Below are 11,494 nucleotides of genomic sequence, written 5' to 3'. Positions count from 1 at the left end.
GGGGAGCGCTCGGGTTACCGGGCGGGCAGCGGGGCCGGGCCGGGCGCCCCGTCGGGGCGCGCAGCGGGGCCCCCCGCCCCCCTCCCGGGGGCGCCGCCGCAGGTAGCGGGGCCCGGCGGGGCGGGCGGCCCCGGCGCGGCGGGGGGGGGGGGGGGCGCCGCTTCCTGCCCGGCCCGCGGCCGCCCCCGGCGCGGAGCGGGGCCGCGCGCTCCCGCCCTTCCTGCCGCGGCCGCCCGCGGCTCGGAGCGCGCCCGCCCCGCGCACCGGAGCGGGAGGGCGGGCGGCCCCGCGCGCCCCGGCCGAGGTGAGCGCTGCCGCCGTCGGGGCCGGGGCCGCCTCCCGCGCCCGAGGGGAGGATTTTCCATCCCGGCGCTTTCTGGGGCGTTTTGTGCTCGGCGCGCGGAGAGGGGGGAAGAATTTCGATTTTTAATTACTACCATTAAAAAAATCAAATTTGCAATTCTTTGGGTGGCCTGATGGATTCCCTGATTGACAGCCGGAATTGACACTCTGGGTACCTCTTATCTCGGGCATTTACGGCAATTTCTAATTGCAGGTAGTTTGTGGGGTTTTTTCAGCGCTTTGGCTCGCATGGGAACCGAGCGATTACTTCAAGAGGCCCGGGTTAAGTGCAGCCAGGGAGAGAATTCAATCCACATTCAAATTGCTTCATTAAAGAGACGCAGCTTTTGTTGCAAAGGATTTAAATGGCCACTAGAAAGTTCTTATTTATTGTTTTGAGGCGGTTTATATAGGGCTGCGGGGCTCGCCCGGCGCCCGCAGCCTCCCTCTCCCGCTCTCTCCCGCAAGGTGATGCCGCCGGAGCCGCTGCCCAAGGGGAGCCGCTGCCTCGACCCGCACGGTCGCGCCATGGTAAGCGGAGCCGGGGACTGCGGGGCCGGGAGCCGCCGGGCCGAGGCTGCGGGGCTCGTCGGGCTGGGACCTGCCGGGAAGGGCCGGGGCTGCCCGGGGCCGCGGGAGCTTCAGTAGCCGCCGGGGCGGAGGCTTCTCCGGGGCTTTCGGGGGCGCCGGGATCTGCCGGGCCGGGAAGCCCCTCGGCGCCGAGCGCGGCCGGGCCCCGTCTCAGCCCCGCCGCGATGTCCCCGCAGTCGCAGCCCGACGGGGAGCCGCTGCCCGGCGCCCTGGACAAGGAGGAGGCCCGCTCGGCGCCCAGCACGCCCTCCACGCCGTCCGTCTGCTCCCCGCCGTCCTCCTCCTCCTCGTCCACGCCGTCGGCCGGCAAGAACGTGTGTTCCAGCTGCGGGCTCGAGATCCTCGACCGGTACCTGCTCAAGGTGAGCGGCCGCGGCAGGGGGTGGCCCCGGGCGGGGGGGGACCGGGTGGCTCGAGTCTCAGCCGGCCCCTTCTCTGCCCCAGGTGAACAACCTCATCTGGCACGTCCGCTGCCTGGAGTGCTCCGTGTGCCGCACGTCGCTGCGCCAGCAGCACAGCTGCTACATCAAGAACAAGGAGATCTTCTGCAAGATGGACTACTTCAGGTAGGGCCGGCGCCGCGGCGGAGCCCGGGACGGGGAGCGCAGCTCGGGCAGCTCCACGGGACCCTGCGCTCACCGCTCTCAGCACGCGCTGTGCTCGGGTGCCGCACCGGGGCGGCTTGGGGAGCTCCGGAGACACAGACATGGAGGCGGCTGCTGGGGGACACAGAGAAAGGAGCTGGGCCTGGTGCCCCAGGGCACCCGGCCGTGCTGAGGGGGCCCAGCTCCCCTGGCTCCGTGCGAGCGGCCCCGGGCTGGAGCGCAGGGCAGCGGGGAGGCTGCGTGCGCTGCCGCGTCCGCCCCGCAGTGACTGTCAGGCAGCGTCGTCCCGGCTTTTCAAAAGCGAGTAAATAGGTATCAAGCTGGTGGGGGTGATGCATGGGCTTGAAAACAAATCCTTTCCGTGATGCGGGACTGCAAATGCCCGAGTGCTGTCGGTGGTAGCGTGGCAAAGAGCCGAAACAAATTGCGGCAGCGGGAGCTACTGCGCGCGACGTGGGGCAGAGCCCGGGGCACCCAGGATGAGGGTGTGCGGCTGCCCAGGCGCTGCAGAGCGCAGCGGGATCGGACGGCTCCGCCGCCTCTGCCCTCTCTTGCAAATAGAAACCTCAAACCGCAGAAACTGCCCCCAAAGAGAGGCCGGGGCCGGCGGGTTCCCGAGCCCTGGGCCGGGGCTGCCCTCGCTCCCAAGCCCCCGACACCGCGGGGAGATGGCGTTTGTCCCGGGAAGAGCAGGGAAGTGGAGGCAGGAAATGAGAACGACCCTGGCGGGCGCTGGGGCTGCCTGTCCCCAAGGAGAGTTTTTGGGGGAGTTGAAGGAAAGTGCTGAAGCGGGGTGGCGCATCTGAGAAAAAGAAGGGAACGGGCTGGAGGTTTCCACGGTGGTTTTATTGCCAGCTCCCCCGGCGCCATCCCGGTTCTGTGAGGATGCAGGTGCGGGGGCTGCAGCCGGCACCACGGGGGCCCCCGGCCCGTTCCAGTAGTGGGGCCGGACACTTGGCCACTGGTGGCTTCGTTTCCCCCTGGGGCTCGGGGACGGCTGCTGCCCCCCCGTGCGTGGTGGGGCTGGGGCAGCCGGTGCCCCAGGAGCCCCCGTCGCTGCTGCCGTCCCGGCGGCCCCGGCTGCAGGGGCTGCTCCTTCCCCACCCCCCGCTGCCGGGCGCCGCTGCCCTGGGGGCTATTTGGGGAAAACTGTAACTTGGGGACACTGCCCCGAAATGGCCCCCGGTGCCAGCATGAAGCTTGGGCACAGTGTGCGGTAGCGCGAGGCCGTCTCGGTGTGCTCGTGGTGCGTGTCCATCGCTGATAACCGTTGCGGTGATATTAGTGCTCTGAGCGCTCCTCAGAAGTAGCAAACAGAGCCTCCAGGTGCCTTTGAGAAGCAGAGAGAACAAATTTGGGCCAGGGAGAAATATCTATAAATTCAGACACCCCCCTGCCAGCCAAGGTGCTGCCGCTGGGTGTGTGGAGTCCCTGGCCAGATGGATGGAGGAATCGCTCGTAGCACAGCGATCCCGGCCCGATGCGAGCGGTGCCGCAGCGTGAAGCCGAGCGGAGGCGCCTGGAGCGGGCAGTGCCGGGACGCGCTCCGGGCTCTCCTGCAGAGAAACGAATGCTGTTCAGTGGGGGGACTTTGCTCTTCGGTGGCACCCGGGGAAGGGCGCTGCGCTCAGCGCTGCTCCGCGGTGCTGCCCGGCTCGTCCCACATTGTGCCGGGAGCGCGGAGCCGGCGCTGAGCGCACTGGGTGTGCTGAGCGCGTGCGGCCTCAGGCGGTGGCAGGACCCGGGCGGCCGTACTGTGCGTTCCCCCCCGTCAGGCAGCAGCTTCACGGTGCCCATCGCTCTGCGCCCCTTTCTCCCCGGTTCTCCCTTTCTCTGGGCGTCCCTGTCCCCCCCCGTTCACTCTGGAGCGGCACCGTGGAGCTCCTCAGGGCAGGGGCGGCTCCTGCAGTCCTGCTGCCCGGCCCCAGCCCTGCAGCAGCCCTGGGCACCTCCCGACTCTTTAGAGGCCCCCTGCCCAGCTCCTATTTTATTTTCTCCAGCAGCCGAAGGGCAGCAGGACACGCAGCCCCCGCCGGCTCTCCCGGCCGCGCATCCTGGCGAGCGGAGGTGCCCGGGGTTGCAGAGCTCACGGAGGGACGGCGCCTGGGGCCGCGTGCGGAGCCGCCCGCACGATGCTGCGCTGGTCACTGCCGCTTGCTGCCCCGCGCGCGGCTCTGCACCATCCTGCGCCGTGTCCCGTTGGGAGCCAGGCTGGGCGCTTTGCCAGGGCCGCCTCCTGCACCGCTCAGGGTCCCCATGAGTGTGGGGCACTGCTGGCTGTGGGGCTGCCCGGTGGGGCACAGACGGTGCCGCGAGCCGCGGTGGCCCCAGGCCGGGCCGTGGGGGCCGGGCTCCCTGCGGGATGGTCCGTTTGCGGGTGGTGTTTCCAGGGTTCCCCCTCGCTGCCGCCGGCACCGCTGGAGGAGGCGGCTCCCTCCCCACTGCTCCCGGGCTGCAGCATCCCGGCAGCGGCAGCAGCTCCGGCCGGGAGCGGCTCCCTTCCCGGCAGGGCAGCACCTCCATCCTCCCCGTGATTCCCGCGCGTGAGCCCGCCTTGCTCACGGCATTTCACTCTGGACAAGTGTTCCCAGGCTGGGGCTGCGCTGGCCAAGGGGAGATGCGCTCACGGGGCCGGGAAGGGAGCGCTCCATCCCTCGGCATCGCCCGCCGCTGGCTCCCGTGCAGCGCAGCCGCTGTTCCCTGTTCCGTGGGGCAGGGGAGCCCGGCTCCGGCTCCGGCACCGTCGCGGCTGCTGTTCCCACGTGCCGGCCCTTCCGCTCGCGCCGGCCGGGGGACAAGGGCTGTCCGCGCTGCTCGAAGCCGCCTGCTCGCCGCGGCCGCCGCTGCTGTTCTAATGAGCCCCCGCGCACGAAGTGCCTGGCGCGCGTTGGCTTGCGGCGTTCCCATCTGAAGTGAATTAGCGAGGGCTCGGAGCGGGGTCTCTGTGTAATTTCAGCACAGAAATGTTCTCTAACACTGAGGGTTTGTTTTTTTTTTTTTTTTTCTTTCTGGGTCACTGCTTGTCGAACCAACCTTGTCTTCCTCCGGACCTCTTTTGCAGCCAGCAATGGCAGCGGCCGCGGCGCTTCCGCACAGCCCTGTGGTGCTGCACTCCCATGCCCCACGCTGCCACTGCGGCTTAGACGCCATTTAATTTATTTATCTTAAAAGCTAGTACTAAAAAAACATCGCGGTGCAGGCGTGTGCGCAGGGGGAGGCAGCCGGGCCTGTGTGCTCGCCACAGGCTTGGAATTCAGATTTTCTCGGAAGCTGCAGAAAAGGCACCGGGGACGGCTGGGGCTTCAATGCTTTTTCGTTGTGCTGAGCCACCTTTTAGCACAAGTGCCAGGGCTGAGCTCTCCATGCTTGGGAGCAACGGCGTCCACCTCCATGCGCTCGGCCAGAAAACACAGGATTTGATTTATTGGAATTAGGAAAAAGCTGCTCGAACAATATTTTCAGCCCAGTGTCAAGTTGGTAGTTATAAAAATTACAAGCCTGTGAATTTGGAGAGTGATTCCCTTTGCCACAGGACCTCAGCGCTCTCCTGCCCACCTTGGTCCTGGGCTGCTGGTGTGCAGGACCCTGTTCTGTTGTGCACAACCCTGCTGCATGGTGCATCCCATCCCGTGCAGGGCACGACCCTGCTGCATGGTGCATCCCATCCCGTGCAGGGCATGACCCTGGTGCATGGTGCATCCTGTCCCGTGCAGTGCACAACCCTGCTGCAGGGTGCACCCCCATCCCACGCAGTGCACGACCCTGCTCCATGCTGCATCCTGTCCCACGGGACCCAGCTCCAGCCCTGTTCCCAGGCCGGGTCCCCTCTCATCCCGACTCCCCTCTCTTCCCGCAGCCGCTTCGGTACCAAGTGCGCCCGCTGCGGCCGGCAGATCTACGCCAGCGACTGGGTGCGCCGGGCGCGCGGCAACGCCTACCACCTCGCCTGCTTCGCCTGCTTCTCCTGCAAGCGGCAGCTCTCCACGGGCGAGGAGTTCGGCCTCGTGGAGGAGAAGGTGCTGTGCCGCATCCACTACGACACCATGATCGAGAACCTCAAGCGAGCGGCGGAAAACGGTACGGGGCCGCGGAGGTGCCGGTGTGTGGGGAACGGCCCCCACGTGGGGACAGGCCTGCGCGGGTGACACAGAAGCGCCTTCCCCCGGCACTCGCTGTGCTGGGCAGTCGTGGGCAGCGTGTGCTGCCCGCGGCAGCCTGAGGTGCCAGTGCTTGATGTCATCAGAGCGTTGACACCCAACGGCTGTCATTAGGCTTCAGAGTGAAAACCCCAGCAGCACACGCTGCTGCCCAGAAGGGGGTCGGGTCTCTCCCCCGGGATGTCCGGGCAGGCGGCTGCCCCCGCCGAGGCCGCGGTTGGGGATTAGCAGCCGGCAGAGGGAAGGAGCCGGGCGCTGCTGGGGAGGCGCGAGGCAGCCGGTGCCCAAAGAGTCGCAGGAGGCTCCTGGGCCCCCAGGGCAGCGCTGGCTGCGGAGCTGGGGGCCACGCGCTTCTCCCCCATCCCAATTCCCCAGCAATTTCTCTGGCACGTGACGTTTTACACGCAAGAAAAATAAACAGCCCTTGCTGAAGCTGGAGCCCCATCCATCACCCGGGGGAACGAGTCAAGCTGCAGAGAAACCCCCTGAGCTGCGGTCAAGGCCGGGAGCTCCCACCCGGAGCCCGCGATGCTTCTCTGCAGCCCCCGTGCCGGGTGTGAGGCTGCTGCGGCGCCGCCGCCACCCAAAATCCCTCTGCCCCGGCCCAGCTCCTGCTCCGTGGGGCTGCCCTGGCCACCTCCGGGCCGGCCCCGCCACGGTGCTGGGGCAGGAGCGGCGCTGGGGTTTGCAGCGCGCCGCCCTCGCCGCCGCAGCGCCCGCGGGGCGGGCACGGCCGCCGCCGTCACCGCGTCTCTCCCGCAGGCAACGGGCTCACGCTGGAGGGGGCCGTGCCCTCGGAGCAGGACAGCCAGCCCAAGCCCGCCAAGAGGGCCCGCACCTCCTTCACGGCCGAGCAGCTGCAGGTAGCGGGGCCGGCGGGGCGGTGGCGGCGGCCGCGCGCGTCCCCTGCGCCCGCCGCGGCCTCACCGCCCTCCTCTGCCGCCAGGTCATGCAGGCTCAGTTCGCTCAGGACAACAACCCCGACGCGCAGACGCTGCAGAAGCTCGCGGACATGACGGGGCTCAGCCGCAGGGTCATCCAGGTGAGCGCGGGTGCAAGCGCCCCCACGCACGTGCCAGCCCTGGGGACCTGGGGACACCCCGGCTTTGGCCCCGGGTTGTCAGTAGTCCTCCCTTCCCCGTCCTGCTACACGGCCGCTCCCAGCTATCTTCAGAAATGAAGACATATGAGAGAAAATAGCAAAAAAAGAACAACTGAGCTTTATGCATGTTTTAAATCTGAGGTGGAATCCCCAACTATTCTCCAATTAAAAGGGTGAGATTTGGTGGGAAGGCTGTTGCCAGTTGGCCGAAATAGCTCTGTGTGTTATGACCTGGTACCTCACTTCTCTGCTTTCATGTTGTGCTGGCATAATTTTTAATGGCTTAAAACATCACTGGTTAACATGACATCAGTATTATCTTCCCTTAAATTACAGTTTCTCCTGGTTTGAGCTTTTCCTTGGTTTTAAGTCCCTTGGTCTCATCCCATCTCTATTCACGTGTTTCTCCTGCTGGTCGGGGCCAGGTCCTGGGCTAGCTGGGCTTGGGGGTACAGCCCATGTAAGACCTGCCCAAGTCCCTTCTGCGCACGTTACCGCTGTGATGGAGAACCCGGATGGAGCTCTGTGTGGTCGTGGATGAGCAGGGAAATACGTGATTCCCTTTTGCAAATGCTTTGAACACGGCGTCGTCTCAGAGCCCTGGTGCGTGATCTCTTTACCCAGGTAGCAGCCGTTTCTCTCGGTGTTTCAGGTTTGGTTTCAAAACTGCCGAGCACGCCATAAAAAACACACACCGCAGCACACGGTGCCGCCCTCGGGCGCGCCGCCGTCCCGCATCCCCTCCTCGCTCCCCGATGACATCCACTATTCCCCATTCAGCAGCCCGGAGAGGGCCAGGATGGTGACCCTGCACGGCTACATAGAAAGTAAGCGGGGCCGGAGGGAGGGTGGCCACAGCGCACGGGGCTTGGGGACGGAGGGGCCTGGGGGTGGCAGGATGATGGGGGTGTCTCCGGGTGCTCTCAGCGCTGTGGGGCCTGCCTTCCTCCTCCTCAGGGGTGAAGTTTTTCACCTTGCCCTTTGGGGGTTTTTGAAGGGCCCATTGCCTGGGATGTCCCCAGTAAGAAAAGCAGCAGCCAGCTGGGAAGGGGTGAGGGGGTTTCCCAGCGCCTGCCTTAGGATCCCTAGGGAAGCCACCGCTTGGGTCTCGTTATGGGCCGTTACCTCTCCTCACCTTCCCCTTTGTCAAGGAGAATGGGCATCAACTGCCTCGTTTAGCTTGGCCCAGGTGCTCTCCTTCCTCCTTACTAGACCCAAGTTGCTTTTTCTAATAATTCCTTGAGTCGGGGCCAAGCGGGGGTGGCTTTGGTCCCTGCTGGCTGCCAGGCTGGAGCCTTTGGGACGAGGAGGCTCCCCCCTCAGCCCCATGGCCCTCTGCCCCTGTTGAAGCTCCCCCTCTCCCTCGTGTCCCGTGTGCTCCCGGCCTGGCAGCCCGGCTGGGCACAGCGGGGCTGAAGCCTCTTGTCGCCCGCAGGTCAGGTACAGTGCGGGCAAGTGCACTGCAGGCTGCCCTACAGCGCGCCGCCCGTGCACCTCAAGGCCGACATGGAGGGGCCGCTCTCCAACAGGGGGGAGAAGGTAATTGCAGCCGCCGGTCGGGCTTCGGGCTCAAGCCTCAGCTGTAGATTTTCTTGTACCGTGCGACGGCGGCTGCCTCCTTGCGACCACGTCACTGCTTCGTGGTGATCTCGGCAGCTTTCAGTCTGCGTTTTCTTTATTTCGGTGGCCCTAAGTGATGTACTGCTGCTGATAAAAATGTCACCTGTTTGTTCTCCACTAAATGCTCCTCGTTGGCGGGAGGTGCTGTGATGCTCTGCTTGGATTCCTTGATATATTTTGCTGTCCTCCTGCCTGAGCTCTTCTTTATCCTCCTCATCTTCCCTTTCTGCATGGCCATGAGCTTCCCGTGTGGCCATGAGCTTCCTTCTGCTCCACTCTCTGCACCAGAGCCAAGCGGCTGTTCATAGCTGAGCAGGGAGGACCACAGCCGTGTGCTGACTATCCAGTTTTCCATGAGTTAACATGAAAGACACATTTCTTGGGGATTCCAGTATTGCTTAAAAAATAACAACTGCTTGTTACAAGATCTTCAGTAGAAATGTTATTTCACAATGCCTGGCTAGGAAACACTGCTGCATGTCAATATGTTTTGTTTGAACACTCAGTATTTGTCCATTCTAACATACAATTCATTTCTGGGAAAGACTTCTGAAACTGCATATACATGCTTAGGCTCAGAAGACATTATTTAGCAATCGAGTTCAAGTGGCTTTTTTTTTTTGGAGAAAAAAAAAAAAGGAAAATTTGGCAATTCTTTTTGGTTTTAGCTTTCATCCTTACATTTAGAAGTTATCAGCTTTCTTTTTTCAGATCTCTCTTTAAGCAGTGCAGCAACTCTAGATTATTGAACTCTGTTTTGATAAGAACAGGCAAAGTTACTTTCTCAGTTTAAATGCTACCATTTCATCATGATATCTACAAAGTAAAAAGTCAAGATTAAAAAAAAAAAAAAAACCTCACACTGTGGCCTTAGTCCTGATTCTGTAAGTCAAAGAAACTTTATTGCAGCAATTAGTTTCCGTGACTGAAATGTGACTGCTGTCTTGCAAATGTTGCAGGACTAGGTTCGCAGGACATGCAGCTGCCCCCAAAACAAATTGGAATTCCTGAAGCTGTATCTTTTTCCGCATCTCAATTTTTTTTCAAACAATGATAATTAAAATCCTGAGGAAAAAAAAATGTGTAAATGATGAGTTGCCGTCTCCCGCTGCATGGAGAGGAGCACGTGCAGGCGAGTACCATGTTTGCCCGGGGGCATCCGGCCCATAGCAGCCACTGAAGGCGAGGGCAGGTAACGCGCCCAGGGAGCAGCCAGGTTGACCCAGGGTTTGAGGGAAGCGTGACGGATACCAAAGCAGAGCACAGATTAAGGACACTTGACTGATAACAGTCTTAATCTTTCTTGGTGGTTGTTGTAGAGGATATCACAGAGCAAAAAACTACTGCTTGCAAACTGTTGTATGGTGTAACAGAAGCTTACAGCTAAGTATCTGTTGGTGCATCTCTCACTTAATTTAAGATGTATATTACCATATTTCACTATCTCCTGTGTGTGGTGTCTGGAGCTCACGTTGCTGGGTGTCGTGGGCAGGACTGAGGAGGCTCAAGGCAGGCGGTGGCTGCAGGAAGGCCCTGCTCCACGGGGCAGCCTGCTGCGGGCACGTGGGCTCCTTGCCCTTCCCTAGAAGCACCCGATGGGTCGTGTGTCGCGTGTCGTGTCTTTTTTAAAGCAGCTAACGCTCAATTCACCTTTTTCCCGCTAGGTCATCCTCTTTCAGTACTGACTGCGTGAACTCTTCCTCATCTGTCCATGACGCTACCAGCACTACTGCCCCTCAGTCGTTGACATGCAGTGTCCAGTCCAAGGCAACTGTGATCCGTCATGCAGGAGAAACTCAAATCCATCATTCTCAGTTGTTTCCATTGACCAGCATCCAACAGCCACTATTATTTCTCCAGCGACACTCTGTGTATGTGTGTTTTGAGTGCACAGTTACATTTTTCACTTGTTTCTTGTGGACTTGTAGAATGACAGTGAGTCTCTCCAAGGCAATGCCAAACACAGTCGAAATTAGTGACTCTACTGTGCTTACAATCTTGCTTCCGAAGTCATGGGAATATGGACAAAATGCCGAGGCCCAGGGGGGTTCGATGACCACCGGTCGATGCCAGGAGAGGAGGAATTCAAGCGGTTTGGCCTGATTCTCTTTTGCACCAGTGAAGCGCTGCTGGTTCCAGGACATCCCTCCTTCCTTACGCTCGCATGGGTGAAATACGAAATGGGCTCTTTGGCTTAGCAGCTTAACACAGATACAGAACTTCCTGAGCCAAATGCACTGGAGCTGTGACTCCACTAAGTGGAAACCATGAAGCCCGCTGGAAATAGGCAGTTTCCTCCTCAAAGTGCTTTAGAACCACATGTCCTTTGCTCACTCTGCAAGGTAAGTAAATTTTAGGGTTTCCCTCCTCCTCCATTTTATAAGAGGGGAAACTGAGATGCCCTAAACTGAAGGGGACACTGGGCATTGGTGGCAGAGCCAGGCTAAGCACTCAGTTTTGATTGTCAACTCGTTCTCAGAGCACTGAATATATCTCTGTCTCACAGCCATTTGCCAAATCCTCATTTTTTTTTTATATCTTACTAACAAGCTACTTTATTTCTTTGGATTTGTATTGGATTACAACTGGGTGGTTGCAGGATGCACCTACGCAGACCCCTTTGCCATGCAGTGGCCGGGCCTGGGGCATCCCCGGGGAGGCTGGTCCGTAGGCGCGAGGAAATGCTTTGCTCCAGCACGGAGCCTGCAGCAGGGACTCCAGCAACACGTGCAGCTCTCGGGGGAGCAGGCGGTGCAGGCGAAGGAAGTACTCGGCACTCGGGCCCCAGTTCAGGAAAAAAGCTCTGAAATTATCCTTCATTGATGGTAATAACAAAAAGTAAACAAGTAGCATTTTCCAGCCCTGCTCAGCTTGCACCAAGCCAAGATTAGCTCTGTAACAAACCCGCTCTCCACGCAAGCACGTAGGTCTCGAGCGGCTCCGTGTCTGCAAGGTGGCATTTCCAAGAGCGCAAAGCTGCTTAGTGTGTGACGGGAGCGCAGCGCGCCGGGGAGCAGGGCACGGGGCCGCGGCGGTTACAGAACTTGTTTTTCATTCAGACTGTGGATGCGTGTGTG

The 11,494-nt window shown here is 61.2% G+C and overlaps 1 protein-coding gene across 1 annotated transcript; it reads left to right on the top strand.

Annotated features, from left to right (window-relative positions):
* Positions 1 to 706: 706 nt before the first annotated feature.
* On the top strand, positions 707 to 10,775 carry LHX6 (LIM homeobox 6). Its single transcript, XM_088525374.1, has 9 exons — positions 707 to 873; positions 1,110 to 1,295; positions 1,378 to 1,499; positions 5,395 to 5,615; positions 6,458 to 6,558; positions 6,642 to 6,737; positions 7,450 to 7,624; positions 8,233 to 8,336; positions 10,082 to 10,775. Exons 1-9 carry the CDS (start codon positions 814 to 816, stop codon positions 10,100 to 10,102), a joined length of 1,086 nt encoding a protein of 361 aa, XP_088381500.1. The 5' UTR covers positions 707 to 813; the 3' UTR covers positions 10,103 to 10,775.
* Positions 10,776 to 11,494: the final 719 nt, after the last annotated feature.

The sequence above is a fragment of the Tinamus guttatus genome, unplaced genomic scaffold (genome assembly GCF_059628265.1).
Source record: "Tinamus guttatus ecotype Peru unplaced genomic scaffold, ASM5962826v1 Tinamus_guttatus_pri_ptg000226l, whole genome shotgun sequence".
NCBI lineage: Eukaryota > Metazoa > Chordata > Aves > Tinamiformes > Tinamidae > Tinamus > Tinamus guttatus.
Note: the sequence above shows the minus strand (reverse complement) of the source record. Positions and strands in the feature narration are given on the sequence as shown.